The sequence below is a fragment of the Cetorhinus maximus genome, chromosome 13, assembly GCF_964194155.1.
Source record: "Cetorhinus maximus chromosome 13, sCetMax3.hap1.1, whole genome shotgun sequence".
Lineage (NCBI taxonomy): Eukaryota > Metazoa > Chordata > Chondrichthyes > Lamniformes > Cetorhinidae > Cetorhinus > Cetorhinus maximus.
Window position 1 is genome coordinate 1027904 of NC_135891.1, and position 25865 is coordinate 1053768.

The following is a 25865-nucleotide window of genomic DNA, read 5'->3' on the forward strand; positions in this document are numbered from 1 at the left end:
ATCTTACCCCCATGGAGTTCAGTTCAGTCTCTTATTATAGGAACCCATGCCTACATGCTCCATTTAGACTCTTTCTTTTTGTTTCCTCTATATTCCACTTTCCCCCACAACCATTACCCTCCTCTCTCACAAGCGTCATTTCAAGACTTCCCAAGACTTAGAATCACACAGCATAGGAGGCCATTCAGCCAATCATACCAGTGCTAGCTCTTTGAAAGAGCTATTCAATTTGTCCAACTTCCCTGCTCTACAACCCTTACCTTTTCAAGTATTATTCAATTCCCTTTTGAAAGTTATTATTGAATCTATTTCCACTGCCCTTTCAGATAGCGCATTCCAGATCATCAATACTTGCATAAGAAAAATTTTCATTCTCTCTCCTCGGGTTCTTGTGCCAAGCATCTTAAAACTGTGCCCTCTGGTTAACAACTGGAAATAATTTCTCCTCATAATGTTGAGCACCTCTGACTAAATCTCTCCTTAGCCTTCAACCAAGTGACCACTGTTCATGTGGACAGTGAACATTGGCAGAATGTTTGATCAGTGAGCATCACAACTGAGCCAGATTCTAATGTCACCTGATATCCCTACACTTACACCTTCCAACAGTGGCATTAAGAGTGTAATCAGGAGCTGGAACCATTTCCTACCCTTCTTGGGGATATGAAGGCAGTACTGTTTTTCTGGTTAACAACATTGACTAGGGATTTAACCTAGAGTCTTCTACTTTGTATTGTTCAGCTATGCATCTCACAGTGCATTCAGCTACTGAGACATGAGGAGTGACCACTCCCAACCTCCCAAAATTGCTTCTGTATGTTGGCGAAACATATTAAGCGAGACAATATGGGCCATATGTATGTACAAAATGTTATTTTGGCTATTTATTTACTAGGGGTGGGTCTTATAATCAGTAAGGGAATCAAGGGTTATGAGGAAAAGGCAGGAAAGTGAAATTGAGGATTATCAGATCAGCCATGATCTCACTGAATGGTGGAGCAGACATGATGGGCCTACTTCTGCTCCAACATCTTATGGTCTTCTGGTTTCTGGACCTGGTAGGCACACGGACCAGGAATAACACAACCTTTCCTATCCACTTCAATATAATAGCTCTGCCCCTCTGAACACCAAGGTTTGAGATTTTTAGTCCCCGGACAAAGATACTTTCTACATGACCTTCTGAATACAGTTTAGGACGAGAAATTGAAAACAACTTATAAAAGTAGTAAAGCATCCCAAGGCACTTCCATAGGAGCAATTATCAAATAAAATCTGACTAAATAAGGAGATACTGGGACAGTTGCCTAAGTGCTAGGTCAAAGAGGTAAGCTTTAAGAAGCATCATAAAGGAGCACAGCAAGGTAGATGGGGTCAGGGAGAGAACAGCAGAGAAGGAACATAATGGGAGCATAACATCTTCAAATCACGCAGCATTCTGACTTAGATATACTGTCAATGCACTTGGGTCTAGGCAGCTGAAGTCATGGCCACCAATGGGGAGTGATGAAAATCAGAGATGCATTAAGAGACCAGAATTTGAAGAATACGAGATCTCAAAGTCGAGGGGCTGGAGGAGGTTATGGAGATAGGGAGGAGCGAGGCCATGGAGCGATTTGAACATGTGGATCAGAAGTATTGATACTACAAATTGAGTGCGATACACTGGACTTACCATTGATCAGGTAGGGATGGTTACAGCACTTTCTCAGTTCCATCATGGTATTCAGCAGGTTTGGCATGTTGGCCTGGTTGGCCCCTTTGGCTAAGAAGGAGAAATTCCTCTCCAAGATGGCCCTATAGTACTTTTTCTGGATGTTGGTTAGTTCCACCTCAATGATGGTCTCCTCTTTCGGAGCCAGGTTTTTTTCCACATCATCCTTCAGTCTTCGGAGCATCATGGGTTTCAGCACTGCCTGCAGCTTCTTCACCTACCACATGGGAAAAGGGCCACGTTAATGTCTCAGCCAACAGTAGCCTTCTTGGGCTAGAGGTGACCCCCAAATTGCTGTGATCCCAAAGAAGCACTTAACACTTAAATTGAAGAAACTGAATGTAATTTCAAGCAGTAACAACAACAAAAAGAACTGAGAACCCATGCGAAGGACTGATGCCCAAGGTATAGCAAACAGTTAAGGTTAAGAGAAAACAGACAGTACACTAAGCCAGGAAAGAGTGACTATTTAACAGCAATGGTTAGGTTTTAAAAGCCTCTAGGTTGTTTGAAGAAGGTAAGGAGATCCTGGGAAAAAGGTGAGAGTAGGAGTCAGAATGTGCGATAAATCTTGATTTCAACACAGAGAAGGTGCCAGGAAGAATGAGGCGTAATTAATGTATTTGATGCTTTGGAGAAAAAGGAAATGAGAGGGGTCATTACCGATATCACTGATTTTCAAGATGCATGCAAACATACTGAACTTAGCATCATCTTGCGTTCTGGATTTGCACTAACAGAAAAGTGCAAAGCTAAGAACTCGGATCAGCATCTAACATTTTGACCACGTTAATTTCAAGAGATGTGGGATCGCCACTAAAGTTTCAATCTGATCATAAGCCAAGTTCCTTATTACTGCGAATAGCAAGGCAATTTTGTTTTGCAATAACCAGTTGACCAGATGCTTGAGACACGAAATAATTTCTCCAAAACATCTCAAAGGATTTATGTTGATAAATAAAGCAGACAAATCAGCACAGCATGATGCCTGAAGTACCACTGAGATATTTCGGTGTTGTTGGCATGGATACTGGGAAAACTTTGCAGCTCTTCTTTGAATTGTGCTGTTGGGTCTTTTAAGTCGACCTGAGAAGTCAGGCGGAGCCTTAGTTTAACATCCCATTCAAAACAAAATAACTCCCCCGGTATTGCACTAAGAGTGTCAGCTTCAATGATGTAAAGCCAAAGAACTTGGCTATAGGTTGGCACCGAGTGTTAGAACTTTCAGGTTTACACAGTATTGCTAGAGTTTAACCAGCTGAAAGCCATGCAGTTTACTAGTATGCACAAGGCTCCCACTATTTGTCAAACCAGGACAATGCTGCCAAAAGGGAACTAGTCTGTAGGCCTCGGAGGTCTTTCAGCTCCCATTAAATCTGCTTGTTTGTCAATCAAGAGCTGGGGAACAGCAGACCATCCTAGTTCAACTATTAGATTACTGGATCTGCCTCAGGGGGGCAATTCCAGTCCAATCACTCATTATAAGGAGCTACCCAAACTCCAAAAACGCCCATTTACTTGTGGGGAAGTTATTAGAATCTGTTAATCAGGAAAGTCTGAACATTTAGGCAAATATGCACCAGAGAGAGGCAGCATGGATCTTTAACAAATATGCCCAAAGAACCTAGCTGAATTTGAAGGGATCACTAATTTGCTCAAAACCTATTACACTCCCAACATTCTTCAGTTCTGATTAAAGATTGTCGACCTGAAACGTTAACTCTGTTTCTCTCCAATTATGCTGCCTAACCTCCTGACTATTTACAGCACTGTTTTCATTTATAGTAGATAAGGGAATTTCTGCAGGTGTAAATTTCTATAAGGTGAGATACAGGAGAAGGTTTTATACGAGATCTAATAAAAATGAGATGCATGGAATTGTTGGCTTGAATAGGAATGTGTGTAGGGATTATGGGTATGTACTCTAATTGGTAGGATGTGACTTGGGACGTTCCCACGGGATCTGTACTGGGACCACAGCTTTTCACTATATCTATAAATGACTTAGATGAATGAAACTGGGGTTGTATATCAAAATTTGCCAACGACACTAAAGTGGCACAGTAAGTCGTGCAGCGTGGGAGCAGAAAATTGCAGAGAGGTACTGACTGGAGGAAATAGCAAGAGTACAGAGCAAATATGTTCCCATAAAGACAAAGGGTGGGACCAAGTCCGGAGAGCCCTGGACACCGAGGGGCATAAAGGTTAGGATTGAGAAATAGAAGACAAACTTGTGGCAGATACAGGGGGCTCAAAACAGCAGAGTCCCTAGAGGAGTATAAAAAGTGCAGGGGGGTAACTTTAAAGGGAAATAAGGAAAGCTAAGAGAGTGATGAGACAGCATTGGTGGGTAGAATAAAGGAAAACCCAAAGGGATTTTTTAAACATATAAAGAGCAAGAGAATAACTAGGGAAAGAGTAGGGCCAATTAGGGACCATAGAGGTAACGTGTGTGGGGACCCGGAAGACGGGGCTACAGTCCTCAATGAATACTTTGTGTCGGTCTTCACAATGGAAAAGGACGACGCAGGTATAGACATCAGGGTGGAGGACTGTGAAATTAAGAGAGAGAGAGGAGGTACGAGCGGATTTAACGGTCTCAAAAGTGGATAAATCCACAGGCCTGGATGAGATGTATCCCAGGCTGTTGAGAGAGGCAAGGGAAGAGATATCAGGGGCCCTGGCAGTAATTTTCAAATCCTCTCTGGCCACAGGTGAGGTGCCAGAGGGCGACTAACGTTGCCCCATTATTAAGAAAGGGAGGAAGGGACAGTCCAGGAAATTACAGGCCAGTCAGTCTAACCTCAGTGGTGGGGAAGTTACTAGAAAGAATTCTGAAGGACAGGATATATCTGCATTCGGAGAGACACGGATTAATCAGGGATAGTCAGCATGGATTTGTTAAGGGAAGGTCATGTTTTGATCGAATTTTTTGAGGAGGTAACCAGGAATGTTGATGAAGGTAATGTATTTGATGTGGTCCACATGGACTTTAGCAAGGCTTTTGATAAGGTCCCTCATGGCAGACTGTTCAAGAAAGTAAGAGCCCATGGGATCCAAGGCAAAGTGGCACGTTGGATCCAAAATTGGCTGAGAGGCAGGAAGCAGAGGGATGTTTCTGTGATTGGAAGCCTGTTTCCAGTGGGGTTCCACAGGGTTCGGTGCTGGGGCCCTTGCTGTTTGTGGTGTACATAAATGATTTGGACTTAAATGTAGGGGGTATGATCAAGAAGTTCACGGATGATATGAAAATTGGTAGGGTGGTAAATAGTGAGGAGGAGACCGTAAACTGCAGGAGGATATCAATGGACTGGTCAGGTGGGCAGAGCAGTGGCAAATGGAATTCAACCTGGAAAAGTGAGTTAATGCATTTGGGGAGGGCTAACAAGGCAAGGGATTACACTATGAATGGTAGGACCCTGGGAAGTACTGAAGATCAGAAGGGCCTTGGTGTGCATATCCACAGATCCCTGAGGGTAGCAGGGCAGGTATATAAGGTGGTTAAGAAAGCATATGGGATACTTGCCTTTATTAGTTGAGGCATAGAAGTCAGGGGCAGGGAGGTTATGCTAGAACTGTATAAAATGCTGGTTAGGCCACAACTGGAATACTGTGTGCAGTTCTGGTCACCACATTATAGGAAGGATGTGATTGCACTGGAGAGGGTACAGAGGAGATTTACCAGGATGCTGCTTGGGCTGGAGGCTCTGTGCTCTGAGGAAAGATTGGATAGGCTGGGGTTGTTTTCCTTGTAGCAGCAAAGGTTGAGAGGGGGCCTGATAGAGGAGTATAAGATTATGAAGGGCATAGATAGGGTGGATAGGAAGGCACTTATTCCATTAGTAGAGGGGGTCAATAACCAGAGAGCATAGATTTAAGGTAGGAGGTAGAAGGCTAAGAGGGGAGTTGAGGAGAAATATTTTCACCCAAAGGGTGGTGGGAGTCTGGAACTCACTGCCTGTAAAGTCAGAAACTCTCGTAACATTTAAGAAGTATTTAGATATTCACTTGCATTGCCATAGCCTCCAGAGCTATGGGCCAAGCGCTGGAAAATGGGATTAGTGTAGTCAGATCTTTGTTGACCGGCGTGGACACGATGGGCCAAATGGCCTCCTTCCGTGTTGTAAATGCCTAAGTCTATGAGACTAATTAATTGAATAGGCTAGACTGTGGCAGATGGAGTATAATGTAGGAAAGTGAGATATCATCCACTTTGGACCCAAGAAAGAAAGATCAGAATATTTTCTAAATGATCAGAAACTAGGAATTGTGGGTGAACAGAGAGATTGAAGGGTCCAAGCTAGGGAGCAGGTACAAATATAAGGTAAAAGGCTATTGTAATGTCCTTTATCTCAAGGGGTCTAGATGCAAATACATATTCTTCAACTGTACAGCTCTAGTTAGAGCCTCAAAGGCATTCAGTTCTGGACACCAGACTTCAGGGTGGATATACTGGCCTTGGAAGGGGTTGCAGCACAGATTCATTAGAACCAGGGCTAAGAGAGTTTAGTTATTAAGATAGGTTGCATAGATTGGACTTGCATTCCTTTGCATATAGAAGGTTATGGGGTGATCTAATTGAAGTGTTGAATTGAAAGAGATTTGATAGCTTATGCAGCGAGATAATATTTCCTCAATCGGGGCGAGGGAAACAGAACAAGGGAACATAACCTTAAAGGCTATGTTTGCTGCCAATGCGCTGCATGCACAGCTGTACCGCGTCACTCCGTGACATCACTGCGAGCGACAAAGATCAGAACTTTACTCATTCCCCCAACCTCAATGTGATATTCATCTGGCAGCTCATTCATCAACACCTGAAACATTCTGCTATAAAATCAAATACAATCCACTGTTTTCTCTTACACAATCTGTAATATAAGTGGTTTTGTTAACAATAACCACAGAAATGTGTGGTTTTGCTTTCCAATGTTTTTAACCAGGTTCATTTGCTGCTGACGTGTCCGGCCAATGACCGTCAATGGTGCTCAGCACGTGCATGGACACCTGCACACACGCAGATAGATGTGGTCCGTGCACAGACACCTGCACACATGCAGACAGGTGTGGTCCGTGCACGGACACCTGCACACACGCAGACAGGTGTGGTCCGTGCACGGACACCTGCACACACGCAGACAGGTGTGGTCCGTGCATGGACACCTGCACACACGCAGACAGGTGTGGTCCGTGCACGGACACCTGCACACACGCAGACAGGTGTGGTCCGTGCACGGACACCTGCACACACGCAGACAGGTGTGGTCCGTGCATGGACACCTGCACACACGCAGACAGATGTGGTCCATGCACGGACACCTGCACACACGCAGACAGGTGCTGGCTGCCATCTTGCGTTGTCAGGAGACGCAGTGAACCTTAAAATAGACCACTCAGGTGATGTCAGGAAGTACTTTTTCACTCAATTACTTGTGGAAATCTGGAACTCTCTCCCCAAAAGCTGTTAAGGCTGGGGGTCAATTGAAAATTTCAATACAAGATTGATAGATTTTTGTTGGGCAAGGGGATTGAGGGTTACAGAAACAAGGCAAGTAGATCAGGCTTAGATACAGATCTAATTATCCTTCAACAAAATAGCAGAATGGGCTCAAGGAGCTGAAGGAGTCGTTCTGTTCCTGTGCGCTCCACAAGGAGGATAATAGTCAACAACCATAACTTCATCTCACATACCTGTTCATCAGTTTTCAGGTCTCCAAACTCTTCCATGAAGGTGGATTCAGAAGGAAAGTGAACGGGTTCAAGGAAATTTAACAAACTGAAGAGTTCTTCCACTGTATTTTGCAAAGGGGTTCCAGTCAAAAGTACTTTGTGTTCCTGGATGTGTGTGGCGGGAGGAAGGGAATAAGGGAAAGGGAGGGGGTGTGGGGGAAGAAAAGAGAGGGGGGGAAGTGGGGGTGAGGGAAAGAGGAAGAGAGGGAAGGGGGGGACAGGAGGGAAGGGGGCAGGAGGGAGAGGAGGAGGCGGGAGATGGAGGGAGCGGGAGGGTGAGAAGGGAAAGAGGGAGGGAGCGGGCAGGAGGGGGAGCGGGCGGGAGGGGGAGCGGGCGGGAGGAGGAGCGGGCGGGAGGAGGAGCGGGCGGGAGGAGGAGCGGGCGGGAGGAGGAGCGGGCGGGAGGAGGAGCGGGCGGGAGGAGGAGCGGGCGGGAGGAGGAGCGGGCGGGAGGAGGAGCGGGCGGGAGGAGGAGCGGGCGGGAGGAGGAGCGGGCGGGAGGAGGAGCGGGCGGGAGGAGGAGGAGGAGGAGTGGGCGGGAGGAGAAGGAGGAGTGGGCGGGAGGAGGAGGAGGAGTGGGCGGCAGAAGGAGGGGGAGTGGGCGGCAGGAGGAGGGGGAGTGGGCGGCAGGAGGAGAAGGAGTGGGCGGCAGGAGGAGAAGGAGTGGGCGGGAGGAGGAGAAGGAGTGGGCGGGAGGAGGAGGAGGAGTGGGCGGGAGGAGGAGGAGGAGTGGGCGGGAGGAGGAGGAGGAGTGGGCGGGAGGAGGAGGAGGAGTGGGCGGGAGGAGGAGGAGGAGTGGGCGGGAGGAGGAGGAGGAGTGGGCGGGAGGAGGAGGAGGAGTGGGCGGCAGGAGGAGAAGGAGTGGGCGGGAGGAGGAGGAGGAGTGGGCGGGAGGAGGAGGAGGAGTGGGCGGGAGGAGGAGGAGGAGTGGGCGGGAGGAGGAGGAGGAGTGGGCGGGAGGAGGAGGAGGAGTGGGCGGGAGGAGGAGGAGGAGTGGGCGGGAGGAGGAGGAGGAGTGGGCGGGAGGAGGAGGAGGAGTCGGCGGGAGGAGGAGGAGGAGTGGGCGGGAGGAGGAGGAGTGGGCGGGAGGAGGAGGAGGAGTGGGCGGGAGGAGGAGGAGGAGTGGGCGGGGGGAGGAGGAGGAGTGGGCGGGGGGAGGAGGAGGAGTGGGCGGGGGAGGAGGAGGAGGAGTGGGCGGGAGGAGGAGGAGGAGTGGGCGGGAGGAGGAGGAGTGGGCGGGAGGAGGAGGAGGAGTGGGCGGGAGGAGGAGGAGGAGTGGGCGGGGGAGGAGGAGTGGGCGGGGGGAGGAGGAGGAGGAGGAGGAGGAGGAGATGGGGGCGGGGGCGAGTGGGGCCGGGGGGGAGGGAGTTGGGGAGTGATGGAGGAGAGGGGTTGGGGGGGAGGAGAGGGGTTGGGGGGTGAGGAGAGGGGTTGGGGGGGGAGGAGAGGGGTTGGGGGGGAGGAGAGGGGTTGGGGGGGAGGAGAGGGGTTGGGGGGGGAGGAGAGGGGTTGGGGGGGGAGGAGAGGGGTTGGGGGGGGAGGAGAGGGGTTGGGGGGGGAGGAGAGGGGTTGGGGGGGGAGGAGAGGGGTTGGGGGGGGAGGAGAGGGGTTGGGGGGGGAGGAGAGGGGTTGGGGGGGGAGGAGAGGGGTTGGGGGGAGGAGAGGGGTTGGGGGGGGAGGAGAGGGGTTGGGGGGGGAGGAGAGGGGTTGGGGGGGGAGGAGAGGGGTTGGGGGGGAGGAGAGGGGTTGGGGGGGGAGGAGAGGGGTTGGGGGGGGAGGAGAGGGGTTGGGGGGGAGGAGGGGTTGGGGGGGGAGGAGAGGGGTTGGGGGGGGAGGAGAGGGGTTGGGGGGGGAGGAGAGGGGTTGGGGGGGGAGGAGAGGGGTTGAGGGGGGAGGAGAGGGGTTGGGGGGGAGGAGAGGGGTTGGGGGGGAGGAGAGGGGTTGGGGGGGGAGGAGAGGGGTTGGGGGGGGAGGAGAGGGGTTGGGGGGGGAGGAGAGGGGTTGGGGGGGGAGGAGAGGGGTTGGGGGGGGAGGAGAGGGGTTGGGGGGGGGAGGAGAGGGGTTGGGGAGGGGAGGAGAGGGGTTGGGGGGGGAGGAGAGGGGTTGGGGGGAGAGGAGAGGGGTTGGGGGGGAGGAGAGGGGTTGGGGAGTGATGGAGGAGAGAGGGAGAGAATATTTGTCAGTTGCTCAACACCTGGTCAAGGAACATTCCTGCGGCATAATAGTGCACAGTAAATCTCCGCTTCCTTTTAAATTCTTCGAATGATTTCTCTTTTCAAGAAATTTCATCCAGAGCTGATGTCAGAAGCTTAAGCATTATAAACTCAGGCAGTCGTCAGCATTACGTTGCACTGGTACAAAATCACAGAGGATCCGACTACACCACTGAAAACAGCTTCATTAATTCAACCCCATTTATTTCTGAAATATAAAATAAACTGAACATCTCTTTTTACTCCCTCTCTTCCCGTTCTCCCTGAATCCTCTCCCCACTCATCCCATCTCTCCCGGGGTTTCTCTCGAAATCTTTGCTGTATATAAATTATTACGTCACCTGTTCATAGGATATAAACGAAATCTCAAGGTGCTGTTACACATCCTCTGCTGTTTAAAATAGAATCTCAATTTTTTTTTGCAATTTCTCACCAAATCATATCACTACTTTTAAGTTCGGTGACTCAGATCCAGAAACAGTTATCCTTCACCTCATGCACACCTTTGTAACTTCCAGACTCAACTACTTCGATGTTCTCCAGGCCACCACCCAACCGTGCACTCTCCATAAACTTGAGGTCATCCAAAATTCTGGGATCTGTATCCCATCTCGCACCAAGTCCCATTCACCCATCACCATGTGCTCATTGGCTTACATTAGCTCCCAGCCTGGGAACGCTTTGTTTTTAAAATTTCCATCCTTGTTTCATATCCCTTCACAGCCTCGCCCCTCCCTAACTCTATAGCCTCCTCTAGCTCTATAACCCAAGATATGACACAAAGATTGGCCGGGTGGTTAACAGTGAGGTTGAGTGTCTTGGGCTACAGGAAGATATAGACGGGATGATCAAATGGGCAGATAAGTGGCAGGTGGAATTTAACCCTGAAAAGTGTGAGGTGATACACTTTGGACGGAGTAATTTGACAAGGCAGTATTCAATAAACGGCATGACACTAGGAAGTTCTGAGGAACAAAGAGACCTTGGCGTGTGTGTCCTCTGAAGGCAGAGGGGCATGTTAGTGGGGTGATGAAAAAGGCATATGGGACACTTGCCTTTATCAATTGAGGCATAGATTACAAAAGTAGGGAGGTCATGTTGGAGTTGTATAGAACCTTGGTGAGGCCACAGCTGGAGTACTGTGTGCAGTTCTGGTCGCCACATTATAGGAAGGATGTGATTGCACTGGAGAGGGTGCAGAGGAGATTCACCAGGATGTTGCCTGGGATGAAACATTTAAGTTGTGAAGAGAGGTTGGATAGATTTGGGTTGTTTTCGTTGGAGCAGAGAAGACTGAGGGGCGACCTGATCGAGGTGTACAAGATTATGAGGGGCATGGACAGGGTGGATAGGGAGCAGCTGTTCCCCTTAGTTGAAAGGTCAGTCACAAGGTGACATAAGTTCAAGGTGAGGGGCAGGTGGTTTAGGGGGGGGATGTAAGGAAAAACTTTTTTACCCAGAGGGTGGTGATGGTTTGGAATGCGCTGCCTGGGAGGCTGGTGGAGGCGGGTTGCCTTACATCCTTTAAAAAGTACCTGGATTAGCACTTGGCACGTCATAACATTCAAGGCTATGGGCCAAATGCTGGTAAATGGGATTGATTAGGTAGGTAGGTCAGGTGTTTCTCACATGTCGGTGCAGGCTCGATGGGCCAAAGGGCCTCTTCTGCACTGTGATTGTGATATGTGCGCTCCTCTTAATTCTAGCCTCTTCCGCATCCTCGCCTATTAGCGGCTGTTCCTTCAGTTGACTAGGCCCTAAGCTCTGGAATTCTTTCCCTAAACCTCTCTTGTCACCCTCTCACTTCAACTTAAAAAGGTTCTTTAAAACCTACCTCTGACCAAGCTTTTGTTTAACATTTACAAGCTACAGTAAGCAAAAAAGTCAATTATATTATTTTTGATAATGCATAAACATGGCATCTAATTTGTCTACTTAAAGATGCCATGAACAGCAATCGGTGTTACTATGTTTTAGTGTTACTGGCTAAGGGAGGAATGCTGCCCAAGACAACAACTCTTCAAATAGGGCCTTGGGATTTGGAAAACCCAACTGAAGCACCAGAACAGGTAGATGGGACCAATGCTAAGGATGGTACTGTAGGCAATGCAGCACTATCTCAAGGCTGCACTGGTGTGTCAGCCTAGGCTATGTGCTCAAGGCCTGGACTGGAATACAAAATATAATTGGATTAGATAAATATATTAGGAGCAGGCTTGAGGGTAAGATCATGGCAGATGTTCTCCCTTAATTCCACTTGCTAGCCCCTTCTCTGTATCTCTTGAATCCTTTAGTATCCAAAAATCTATTGATTCTAGCCTTAAATATACACATTGACTGAGCATCCATGGTCCTCTGAGGTAGAAAATTCCAAAGGTTTGCAACACTCAATGAAGTAATTTCTCTTCACCTCAGGCCCAAATGGACAACTCCTTATCCTGAGACTATAACCACCCTTCCTGACTTTCTAGCCAGGGGAAACAGTCTCTTCAGCATCTACCCTGTTAAACTCCTTAAAGACTTTATACCAGAGATGTGATCATCTATCATTGTTCAAAAACCAGAGAATATACCATTCTACTCAACCTCTCCTCACAGGACAACCATCTCATCCCAGGAAAAGTGCAGGTCAGCCATGAGCTAACTGAATGGTAGAACAGACTTGAGGGGTTGAATGGCCTCCTCCTATGTTCTTCAGCCCACCCATCATCTTTATCAGTATCCTCACCAGTGCCATGAGTTTGAGACCCTCCAGCAGTTTGCAGTTCCTGTTCTTCAGTCTGTGAGCCTCGTCGATGACCACACAGCTCCATTGGATTTTTCGTAACTCAGGACAATCGGCCAAAATCATTTCAAATGTGGTGATGATTGCATTGAATTTGAAAAGACCCTGAATAGGAGTGCCCTGCAAAATTCAAATGCAAGGTATGAGGATAGATTACTGCATTTCTGACTGTTGGATTCTTTTCACCATAATCCTCCCACCATCCGCCCCGTCAACAATTTTCCCTCTTTGGCTTTACAACCACAATCATCTTATGGTACAGCTCATGTACAAGCACAAAAACAACTCCATTTTAGAAAGGATATGGACCCATCTTTCTTCAACTCACTTTCTTCCTCACTTCATACACCAAGACAAGCCAACTACCGTCAGCACCATCCTGAGCTGTTGCTGTCAATAAGTTCACAAAAGTACCAGATATCAGGAACCATGCAGAGTCTAACACTGACCCCTTCAGTACACTGCTCCAACATTGCACTTCTGAATGGCAAAATAGTGGCAGAATTACTCCCCTTTTTATGCTCATGATCAACAGGGCACAAGATCGGCTTCAAAGACTCAACCAACTTAATTTTGGTTTTCAGGCGACAGAAGTTGATGCCAAGTTTTTCCCATGGCTGAATTGCTGCCTTCTTCCCAGCAACTTAACATTTCTTATTGTGGAGCATCTCCCAGAAATGGGCTAAGGGAACCCAAGGAACATTTGGCAAACAGAAGCTTCACAGATCCTGGAATAAACTTAACAGCACTTCATAAACAGGAATACAAGCAGAAAGTTCCAGATATACGCAGCGAGTCAGTTAGTCTCTGGAGACTGGCTAATACTTCAGCTGGAGACTCAATTTCTGACAAAGTGTCTCAATCCAAAGCATTAACTCCTCAGGTTCTGTTTTTTGGTTTCTATTCCAGATTTGCAATATTTACTTTTTTTTATACTTACAAACAGCATTAGGAGGTCCTAACAAGAAAAGACATTACTAAACATGTGTGGACACCCATTCACAGGACTGAAAACCTCACCTCAGAGTCCTTGTAGTGCATTTCATACTGGTGAATCATCTGCCGACTGATCTGACTGCCGTGATACACAATTACGTTTACCTCTGTCCACGTTCGAAACTCCCGCTCCCAATTGGCTATCGTGGACAGAGGTGCAATAATGAGGAAAGGGCCCCGGATACCCATCAGGTATATTTCATATAGAAATGTAATTGATTGGATTGTCTTCCCCAGACCCATTTCATCAGCTAGAATGCAATTTTTTCTGAAAAATATAAAAGTTTGAAAAGCCTATTATAAACAGGAAGAGAAAACAAATGTAGATTGTTAGAAGCTAAACAGGCAGCACATGCAAGCAGGGGTGGAACAGAGTGGAAGGTGAGGTAGTGCGCAAGGCAGGAAGAATGATAATTGGTGTGAAACTCATTCGATCTTTTCTTTCCCTCTCTTCCCAAACTAATTTCCTTCCATTCTCTCCTGAAGGCCGCCCAGACTGGGCCCTGGTACCTCAACCACGGGCCCATACTTCACATCAAACTGAGACAGATAGTGTTAGGCTAGCTAACTGTAAGCATGGTAGGGCGGGCGCTCATCATAACTGAGTTGATCCCTTATTACTTCAGGAGTGGAAACTCTGAACAATTCTCACCTTCACTAGCTGAAAGGAGACACTGCAGCCCCAGCTATTAGGAGAAGACCATCCTTTAAACATGAATTGCTTCAGAGCATTCAGCAATCAAGTTTTACAAAAACACTGGCCAGAGTACTGTCATATCACAGAGAGGTCACACCTAAATTGACAGAGGGGGTAACAAGGCAAACAGCATCAACAGGACAACCTAAATGTTTCTCATTCTGCATGCATGAAATGTATCAAGTATTCCAAAGGCTGCTGGTGGATTTCAATGGTGTCTCACTTCCAACTCCATGTAGCAAACTCAACCATGAATAAAGCACATCCCTATGGATTAGGGAACAATTGTGCCGTGGTTATGGCAGTGGTCCAGGAACCTAGAGTCGTGGCTTCATGCTAGTTCCACTCCACCATATTTTCTGGCAATGCATTCCAAATCCTAACCACTTGCCAGGAAAAAAATGTCTTTTCATTTCACTGTTGGCTCTACTGTCAATCACTTTAAATTTGTCTCCTCAGTTTCTTGACTCCAGCACCATAGGGAACAGTTTCTATCTATTCTGTAGAGAACCTTTATGATTTTGAACATCTCTATTAAATCTCTCAATCTTCTCTTCTCGGAGGAGAGAAACAATTCTAACAATGAGTTCTGATGGAAGGGTCCACACCTGAAATATTAATTCTTCTGTGCTCTCCACAAGAGTGTTTGCAGCACTTGCTGTTTCAGATTTCCAGCATCTGCTGTTTTTTTTTTCCTATTTGGTAGGAATATAACGTCTTGGTGAAAATGTACAAAAAGAAAATACAAGCATGGGTACATGCATATATTAGTCCATGTGTTTTATTCTCTTCCTTTGCTTGCTCTTTATCTGTTCACCAACTTTGTAGAATGAAAGGGCTGAAATCAACAGCCTATCATGGGATGGAAGAGTGACTGTTGACTCTCTGCATCATTCTAGGGTGCACTGCTCACATTTACTCTCTTGCAAGATGTTGACTTAGGATTGTGGCAGCGTACCAGATGTTGCTTTCAGCCACCCAATGCTGGAAGATTGGTGGTCTGCAGGTTTAGCTCGGTCACCTCTGCAGAGAGGAAGGAAAAGATTCTGGCACCAAATACTGGCAGCTTTCTTTTTTATTTGTTCATGGGATGAATGTGGCAGAACCACCATTTATTGCCTATCCCTAAATACCCTTGAGGAGGTGGTGGAGAGCCACTTTCTTGAACTCTTGCAGTTCTTGTGTTATTAGGAAGGGAATTCTTGGATATTGACCCATTGACAGTGAAGGAATAACAATATAGTTCCAAATCAGGATGGTGTGCAGCTTGGAGGGGAACTTACAGTTGGTGGTGTTCCCATGCATCTGCTGCCTCCTTCTCGGTCAGGGGTCTGGAACCTGCACCTCATTAAGGACTTGTGTGGTTTCTGACCTTGATCGATCAATCTATCCAGATAATGAAAAAACTCCCCAGAGAAATCCAATAGCAGAAATTGCATTAAAGTTACTTTTTAAATTTCCTATATTTTGTATCCATTTTATTTATGCAAATATAAATTTGCCTATTTCCCATTTCTGTCATGTTCTCCATTACTATTGATATTTGAGTAACAGCATTGTGGACCTTAAGATATTAATGTAAAAAATGGCTCTTTGTGTTATTAGGGCTGCCAACCTGTTCTAGGTGGTAGAGGTTGTGGGTATGAAAGGCACTGTTGAAGGAGTCTTGGTGAGTTGCTGCAGTACATCTTGTAGACGGTAAACACTGCTGCCACTGTGCGACGGTGGTGGAGGGAGTGAGTGGTGGAGGGAGTGAGTGATGGATGGGATTCCAATCAAGTGGACAGCTTTGTCCTGGATGGTGTCGAGCTTCCTGAGTGTTGTTCTCATCTAGGCAAATGGAGAGTATTCCATCACACTCCTGGCTTGTGCCTGTAGATGGGGGACAGTTACTGGGAGTAAGGAGGTGAGTTACCTATCGAAAAATTCCCAACCTCTGACCTTCTCTTGTTGCCACAATATATGATTGGCCCAGTTATGTTTCTGATCAACGGTAGCACCCAAGATTTAGTTAGTAGGAGATTTGGCGATGAAAAGGTCATTGAATGTCAAGGGGGGATAGTTAAGATTCTTTCTTGTTGGAGATGGTTATTACCTTGTGTGGCAATAATGTTGCTTGCCCAATCTCCAAGACCACCTGCTTCCGTAACTTCACTGATCTCTGCCCATGCCCACCTGCTGCTGAAACCCTCATTCATGCCTTTATCATCTCCAGGCTTGACAATTCTAATGCTCTCCTGAACAGTCCCCCATCTTCACCCTCCTTAAACTTCTGCTCATCCAAAACTCTGCTGCTCGCATCACATTTACATTAGGTGCTCGCTGACCTATACTGGCTCCTGTTGGCAACAGGGCAGTTTTGAAATTCACATCTTGTTTTCAAATCCCTCCATGATCTCGCCCTCCCTACCTCTACAATCACCTGAATTTGAAATGAAAATGAAATGGGTGAAGTTTTGATTGAAACAGACATTTGCAAAGTCATTCCTAAGCGCAAATATAAACTTTCACAAAGAGAAAAGCAAGCGCGGACAAGAGCATGTGCAGAAAACTGCAGAAAATAATGTGAAGGAATGTCAGAGGTTAGACGCTCACCTGTTGTACCAGTTGAAGAGCAGCCAGTTCATTCCCTCCAGCTGGTACTCCCTGAGTTTATTGTCTGCCTTGTATGGTCTTGACAGCTCCAGTTTTTTCCAAGTTTCAGCATGAGGGCGCTCCTGTTTCAAGTGAAGGAAGTACATGAGAGAGGCAGAAAGGACAGAAGCATCACACACGCTTGGGGAGGTAGTGGCATAGTGGTATATTCGCTGTACTGGTAATCCAGAGACCCAGGGTAATGCTCTGGGGACGCAGGTTCGAATCCCACTACAGCAGATGATGGAATTTGAATTCAATAAATATCTGGAATTAAAAGTCTAATGGTGACCATGAAACCATTGCCGATTATCATAAAAACCCATCTGGTTCAATTTAGGAAGGAAATCAGCAGTCTTCACCTGATCTGGCCTACATGTGACTCCAGACGCACAGAAATGTGGTTGACTCTTAAAAAAAAAAATTTTCTTAAATGCCCTCTGAACAAGGGCAATTAGGGATAGGCAATAAATGTTGGCCTAGCCAGCGACGCCCACATCCCATGAACAAATAAAAAAAAACACATCTCCTTTCATAGGGTGGCCTCCTGTCAAGTGTTTTGAGGCACATAGTGTAGCAAACAGTCTCACTGTTCTCCCATATGATTCTGGCACTGTGCATGTCAGCAACTCTGTCTGAAAGCAGAATTCACATCCTTGGCTTACAGCCAGGGCATGCACCAATAGCAACAGGTACTGTTAGATGACAGAAAGACCAAGGTCCATCTAGTTCACCTTCACACCAACTTCATATTCACATGATAATGGAGTTGTCAACTAATCATAGCAATCAATATCTATCAAATAGCCTACAACAGGCCCAAACACGGGGCAAGGAAAACCCCCAACAATGAAGAGCTTTGAGAACCATAGATCCAAAGTCATCTGTTACACACCTATTATTGGTCCTTATATTAGGATAAGGAATTAGCATTTTTTTAGTCCAAGAACATCACAGAGAGAAACGCGTTCATTGTTCACCTGTTTTTGTTCCCCAGTTTACTAAATCATCTTTAATTATCTTGGAACACACAATACCAGCAAGTTACCTCCAGCCACCGTATGATCCCTGGGGGTCTAATAAGTTGCTGCTTTACAACAATGACAAATTCATTGTTATAAGATTGCCCCTTCACCAGCGAGCAGAACAACTGGGTGTCCTTTTCACTGATCCCATGGAACTCGCTCTGTACGAAAGAAGTTGGTCACACTGTGGACCGCTCACTACAGCTCACCTGGGATTAGGATTGGTTAATAAACAACACTACATTCAAGGTAAATCTCATTACCAAGTTTGTGACTTCAGGAATGATCTGCAAATCTTCGTATTCCTGTATTTTGACTGGGTCAATGTCTTCCACCAGCTCCCAAGTGCTTTCTTCATAGGGTAGAGAGCACCACTTCACCAGATAATGAGTCACAGGCTTAGGAAACAAAAAAATCAAATATTAAACACTGGTCTACTCTCCATTATTCTATCAGATTACTGCTGATGCGTAGCTCAGCTTCATTTACCCGCCTTTTCACCATATCTCCCCAATATCAGGTCAGATGCACTCCCAAGTACATCTCCCTCGCAAACCGTTTGTCAGCCTTGGAAAATGGTGAGAGTGACGGTTCCTTTGTGGAGGCCAACCTGGGCTAAGGCCATGGCACTCTGGGTCGTCCAGCTGCTCTGTGGGGAGGAAGTAGTCTGGAAGGGCAATAGTGGTAGGGGGTTCGTTAATGAGGGAGTAGACAGGCGCTTCTGTGGCCGTAGGCCTGACTCCAGGATGGTATGTTGTCTCCTGGGTGCCGGGGTCAAGGATGTTATGGAACGGCTGCAGGACATTCTGAAGGGGGAGGGTGAACAGCCAGAGATCATGGTCCACGTTGGGACCAATGACAGAGGAAGAAAGGGAAATGAGGTCCTGCAAGCAGACTTTAGGGAGTTAGGTTGGAAATTGAATAGCAGAACTTCAAAGGTAGTAATCTCCAGGTTACTCTCGGTGCCACGCAGTCGTAAGTATAGGAACAGAAGGATAGAGCAGATGAAAGTGTGGCTAGAGAGATGGTGCAGGAGGGAGGGCTTTAGATTCCTGGGGCATTGGAACCGTTTCTGGGGGAGGTGGGAACTGTACAAGTTGGACGGGTTACATCTGAACAGGAACGGGACCAACATCCTCACGGGGAGGTTTGCTAATGCTGCTGGGATGGATTCAAACTAAATTGGCAGGGGGTGGGACCCTGAAACGTAGTTCAGAGGGAGAGAAGCTGATATGGAATTAGAAGTTAAAAACACTAGAAAGTGAGTCTGGAAGGCAGAGGAAACATAGGCTAGATAAGAAAGAAGTGAGTTTAGCAAGGCTAAATGGAATATATTTTAACACAAGGAGCCTGAGGAATAAGGCAGGCGAGCTGAGGGCACAGATAGGCATGTGGGAGTATGGTATCATAGCTAAGGCCGAGGCTTGGCTAAAAGAAGGGCAGGATTGGCAGCTTAACATTCCTGGTTATATGACATTCAGACGGGATGGAGAGGGGGATAGAAGAGGAGTGGGGGGTGGAAGGGTTCGCAATAGTGAGCAAGAACTCAATTATAGCAGTGAGGAGGGATGATATCTTGGAAGGATCATCAAATGAGACCATATGGGTAGAAGTAAAAAACATAAAAGGAGCAAAAACGATGTTCGGTGTGTACCATAGGTCCCCAAACAGTCAGGGAGAGATAGAGGATCAAATATGTAATCAGATTTCAGAGAAGTGTAAGAATAATAAGGCAGTAATAGTCGGGGATTTTAACTACCCAAATATTAACTGGGATAGTTTTAGTGTGCAAGGTAGGGAGGGAGCAAAATTCTTAAGTTGCATCCAGGAGAACATTTTTAGCCAGTGCGTAGAAAGCCCAACAAAGAAAGGGGCAGTTCTGGACCTAATATTCGGAAATGAGCCCGGGCAGGTGGAAGGCGTATCAGTAGGGGAGCATTTTGGAGATAGTGACCATAACTCAGTTAGATTTAGGATAGTTATGGAAAAGGATAAGGTTGGGGAGGGAATAAAAGTTCTAAACTTGGGAAAGGCTAATTTTATTAAGATGAGATACGATTTGGCCCAAGTGGACTGGGAGCAGCTACTTGCAGATAAAACTGTGTCAGAGCAGTGGGAGGTATTCAAGGAAGAAATAGCGACTGTACAGGGCAAATATGTTCCCATAAAAACAAGTGGGGTAACAAGTCCAAAGAACCCTGAATGTCAAGGGACATAAAGGTTAGGATTCAGTAAAAAAAGAGAAGCTTATGGCAGATACCGAGGGCTCAATACAGCAGAGTCACTAGAGGAGTATAAAAAGTGCAGAGGGGAACTTAAAAAGGAAATTAGAAAGCTAAGAGAGTGCATGAGACAGCATTGGTGGGTAGAATAAAGGAAAACCCAAAGGGTTTTTCAACTATATAAAGGGCAAGAGAATATCTAGGGAAAGAGTAGGTACAATTAGGGACCATAGGAGGTAATCTGTGTGTGGACCCGGAAGATGGGGGCACAGTCCGCAATGAATACTTTGTGTTGGTCTGCACAATGGAAATGGACAACACAGGTATAGATATCAGGGTGGAGAACTGTGAAATATTAGAGGAAATTAACATAGAGAGGGAGGTGGTACTAGTGGGTTTAGCGGCCTTAAAAGTGGATAAATAAGAATATAAGAACTAGGAGCAGGAGTAGGCAATTCAGCCCCTCGAGCCTGCCCCGCCATTCAATGCGATCATGGCTGATCTCATTTGGGCCTCAACTCCAATTTCTCGCACTCTCCACATAACCTTTCAACCCATTACTAATTAAAAATCTGTCTATCTCCTCCTTAAATTTATTCAGCGCCCTGGCATCCACTGCACTCTGAGGTAGTGAATTCTACAGATTCATGATCCTTTGAGATAAGTAATTCCTCCTCATCTCTGATTTAAATCTACCACCCCTTAGCCTAAAACTATGGCCTCTCATTCTAGAGTGCCCCACAAGGGGAAACATCTGCTCCACGTCTACTTTATCTACCCCCTTTAGCATCTTATACACCTCAATTAGATCTCCTCTCATCCTTCTAAACTCTAGCGAGTAAAGGCCTAAACTGCTCAATCTCTCCTCATAAGACAAGCCTCGCATCTCTGGAATCAATCTAGTGAACCTCCTCTGAACAGCCTCCAACGCAACTACTTCCTTCCTCAAGTAAAGGGAACCAAAACTATGCACAGTACTCCAGGTGCGGTCTCACCAATACCTTGTACAGTCGTAACAACACTTCCCTATTTCTATACTCTATTCCTTTAGCAATAAATACCAAAATTCCATTTGCCTTCCTTATTACCTGCTGTACCTGCATACTAGCTTTCAGTGATTCATGCACGAGGGCACCAGGATCCCTCTGCACTGAAGCATTCTGAAGTTTCTCTCCATTTAAATAATGTCACCTTTTTATTCTTCCGACCAAAATGGATAACCTCACACTTATCCATGTTAAACTCCATCTGCCAAATTTTGGCCCATTCACCTAACCTGTTCATATCCACTTGTAAATTTCTTATTTCTTCATTGCAACTTACTTTCCCACCTATTTTAGTGTCATCTGCAAATTTAGCTATAGTACTTTCTATCCCTGAATCCAAGTCATTAATATAGATTGTAAATAGTTGGGGCCCAAGGACCGAATCCTGTGGCACCCCACTAGTTACAGCTTGCCATCCAGAAAAAGACCCATTTATCCCGACTCTTTGCTTTCTGTTGGTTAGTCAATCCTCTATCCAAGCTGATATATTACCCCTAACTCCATGTGATCTTATCTTGCATATTAATCTTTTGTGCGGCACCTTATCAAAGGCCTTCTGGAAGTCCAGATATACCTACATCTACATGGTCCCCATTATCCACTTTGCTTGTCACATCTTCAAAGAACTCTAGCAAATTAGTCAAACACGATTTACTCTTCATAAAACCATGCTGACTATGATGGATTCCATTTTGATTTTCCAAATGCCCCATTACTATTTCCTTAATAATGGATTCCAACAATTTCCCAACAACAGACATTAAACTAACTGGTCTATAGTTTCCTACTTTCTGCCTCCCCCCACTTTTTGAATTATTTGCGCTGTTAAATTACTAGTTTTATTCCGAATGCTACGCGCATTCAAATACAAAGCCTTTAAGTTTGCCCTATTGTCAATTTTCCCTACTCTAATATGATTCTTTGGTACAATATGGCGTTCACACACTCTGTCCCTTCCTTTCGCTTTTTGGTAACAATCAGCCTCGTCACTAACCTGCACTCTTACCCTCTTCTTAAACTTTGATTTTTTATATTTCCATGCAACTGAACCCTCCCCCCCACTATTTAGTTTAAAGCCCTATCTACAACCTAGTTGTGCGATTCGCCAGGGCACTGGTCCCAGCATGATTCAAGTAGGGCCCGTCCGAATGGGATAGCTCCCTCTTTCCCCAGTACTGGTGCCAGTGTCCCATGAACTCGAGCCCATTTCTCCCACACCAAACTTTGAGCCACACATTTACCTCTTTAATCTTATTGACCCTGTGCCAATTAGTTCGTGGCTCAGGTAGTAATCCGGAGATTATTAACTTTTTGGTTCTGCTTTTTAATTTAGCGCCTAGCTGCTCATATTCCCTCAGCAGAATCTCTTTCCTCGTTCTACCTATATCATTGGTACCTGCATGGACCACGACAACTGGATCTTTCCCCTCCCACTCCAAGTTCCTCTGCAGCCCCGATGAGATATCTTTAACCCTTATTCTTAATCCACAGGCCCAGATAAGATGTATCCCAGTTTGTTGAAGGAGGCAAGGGAAGAGATATCAGGGGCCCTGGCAGTAATTTTCAAATCCTCTTTGGCCACAGGTGAGGTGCCAGAGAATGCTGATGTTGTCCTATTATTAAAAAAAGGAGGAAGGGATAAACCAGGAAATTACAGGCCAGTCAGTCTAACCTCGGTGGTGGGGAAGATACTTGAAAGAATTCTGAGGGACAGAATATATCTGCACTTGGAGAGACATGACTTAATCAGGGATAGTCAGCATGGATTTGTTAAGGGATGGTCATGTTTGACAAGCTTGAGCAAATTTTTTCAGGAGGTAACCAGGAGTGTTGATGAGGGTAATGCATTTGAGGTGGTCTACATGGGCTTTAGCAAAGCTTTTGATAAGGTTCCTCATGGCAGATTGGTCAAGAAAGTAAGAACCCATGGGATCCAAGGCAAAGTAGCACGTGGGATCCAAAATTGGCTGAGAGGCAGGAAGCAGAGAGTGCTAGTAGAGGGATGTTTCTGTGCCTGGAAGTCTGTTTCCAGTGGGGTTCCGCAGGGCTCAATGCTGGGGCCCTTGCTGTTTGTGTGCACATAAATGATTTGGACTTAAATGTAGGGAGTAGGATCAAGAAGTTTGCAGATGACATGAAAATTGGTAGGGTGGTAAATAGTGAGGAGGATAGCTGTAAACGGCAGGAGGATATCAATGGGCTGGTCAGTAGGCAGAGCAATGGCAATGGAATTCAACCTGGAAAAGTGTCAGGTAATGCACTTGAGGAGGGTGAACAAGGCAAGGGATTACACTATGAATGGTAGGAGCCTGGAAAGTACCGAAGATCAGGGGGACCTTGGTGTGCATATCCACAGATCCCTGAAGCTAGCAGGGCAGGTAGATAAGGTGGTTAAGAAGGCACATGGGATACTTGCCTTTAGTAGCCGAGGCACAGAATACAAGAGCAGGGAGGTTATGCTGAACTGTAAAAAAAGCTGGGTAGGCCACAATTGGAGTACTGGGTGCAGTTCTGGTCACCACATTATAGGAAGGATGCACTAGAGAGGGTGCAGAAGAGATTTACCAGGATGCTGCCCGGGCTGGAGGGTCTGAGCTATGAGGAAGGATTGGATAGGCTGGGGTTGATAAAACGGGCAAACACATAGCAGCTGAAATTTAATGTTGAGAAGTGTGTAGTGATACATTTGAGAAGAAGTAATATGAATTAAATGGTACAATTTTAATGTGAGTGCAGGAAGAGAGAGATCTGGGGGTGTACATACCCAAATCTTTGAAGGTGACAGGATAAATTTGGAAGCCTGTTAAAGCAAATGATTCCATATGCTTTTTCATTAATAGAGACACCCGAGTACAAATGCAAGGAAGTTATAAGAATGTTCAATCACTGGTTAGGCCTCAGCTAAGTATTGTATTCAATTCTGGTCACCATACTTTAGGAAGGATGTCAAGATTTTAGAGAGGGTGCAGAAGAGATTTACGAGAATGGTTTCAGGGATGAGTGACTGCAGTTATCTGGAAAGACTGAAGAAGCTGAGGTTATTCATCTTAGAGCACAGCAAGTTAAGACCACATATTTGCGCCATCACTAAGACCACCTATTTCCATTAATGCAACATTGCATGACTTTGCCCCTGCCTCAGCTTATCTGTTGCTGAAACCCACACCCGTGCCTTTTATACCTCTAGACTGACTATTCCAATGCACTCAATTCTACCTCATTCTACCCTCTGTAAAGTTGAGGTCACAAAACCCTAAGGCATCTGTGTTCGTCTAATTCTGGCCTCTTGACCAAACCTGATTTTAACTGCTGCACCGTTGGAGGCTGTGCCTTCAGCTCTGAAATTCCCAGCCCAAACTTCTCTATGTCTCTTTCTTAAAACCATCTCTGTGGCCAAGCTTTGACACCTGCCTTAATAAAACCTCATGTGGCTTGGTGTTAAACTTTGCTTCATAATGCTCCTGTGAAGTGCCTTGGGACTGTTTATTCTGTCAAAGATGCTATATAAATACAAGTTGTTGTTGACGATTTGATTCTACTGTTAAAAATCTTGAAGGGTTTTGGTAAAGTGAATAAGGAGAAACTGATTCCAGTGGCAGAAGGGTCAGTAACCGAAGGACACTGATTTAAGGTGACTGACAAAGGAATCAGAGGCGACATGTAGAAAACAATTCTTTTCTTTAAACACAGTAAATTGTTGTGATCTGGAATGCATTGTCTAAAACAGTGGTAGAAGTAGATCCGATAATATCATTCAAAAGGGAACTAGATCAATATGTGAAGAGGTGAAATTTGCAGGGCTATGGAGAAAGAGCAGGAAAATTGAATTAATTAGATAGCTCTTTAAAAGTCACACAACCATGATGAGCCGAATGGCCACTGTATCATTCTACGAGGTGAGTCAGCACAAGCACCAAGATTAAGTAACTATATGACAGGAAACAGTTTTCCACTACTCTGAAATTGAGTTAGTAGGTGCAATTTTGATTATAAATGGGTCTTCTTTGATTTACTGATATATTTTGCAAACTTGGACAAAGCAATTGCCTTCCCAAGCTAAGTAAAATACATTTCATTCAAGTTTACAACAGACAAGTTTATGCAAGACACACAGCAGTAAACATGCAATAAATTCTCCCAATGTACAGACCCTCAGAGGAAGCATAAGCGTGATGTCAGGTTTGGCACAGCCTGAGGCTCTGAATTTACTGCATGCTTCATAACAATGAAGATACCACCCAAGCTTTCAACAGCTGTCAAAGGTAAATGCCATTTCCTTCCATCGGTACTGGAACTGAACCAGAATGCAGACTGTCCTGCTTTCCTTGCTTTCTATTTCCTTCAAGGCTTTAAAGCCGACAGTAGACTTGCTCCCCAGCCACAACAACAACTTGCATATGTACAGCAACTTTAATGAAGTAAAACATCCAAAGGCGCTTCACAGGAGTATTATCCAACAAAAATTTGGCACTCAGCCACATGAGGAGATATTATGACAAAAGCTTGATCAAAGATATAGGTTTTAAAGAGCTTAGAAAAATGAGAGGTGATCTACAGGCCAGATGCTGAGAAATTGTTTCCCCAGCTCAAGGATTTAGAACATGGGGTCATAGACACAGAATAAAGAGTTGGCCATTTCGGACTGAGATGAGGAGAATTTTCTTCACTCAAAGGGTTGTGAACCTTTGAATCTCTATCCAACAGAACTGTGGATGCTCCAACGTTGAATACATTCAAGACAGAGGTCATTGGATTTTTGGATACCAAGGGAATTAAGCAAAATGGGTATATAGCAGGAAGGTG

General features: G+C 45.8%; 1 protein-coding gene across 3 annotated transcripts in view; it reads right to left on the bottom strand.

Annotated features, from left to right (window-relative positions):
* Positions 1–25865, bottom strand: part of chd6 (chromodomain helicase DNA binding protein 6) — a 248364-nt gene that overhangs the window by 66734 nt on the left and 155765 nt on the right. For all 3 annotated transcript variants that reach the window (XM_078554815.1, XM_078554814.1, XM_078554813.1), the window contains 6 exons: positions 18058–18192; positions 16731–16852; positions 13463–13706; positions 12386–12562; positions 7406–7549; positions 1676–1931 (listed from right to left, as the gene is read on the bottom strand). In XM_078554815.1, coding sequence (XP_078410941.1) covers positions 1676–1931; positions 7406–7549; positions 12386–12562; positions 13463–13706; positions 16731–16852; positions 18058–18192 — 1078 coding nt within the window. The remainder of the gene's footprint in view (positions 1–1675; positions 1932–7405; positions 7550–12385; positions 12563–13462; positions 13707–16730; positions 16853–18057; positions 18193–25865) is intronic.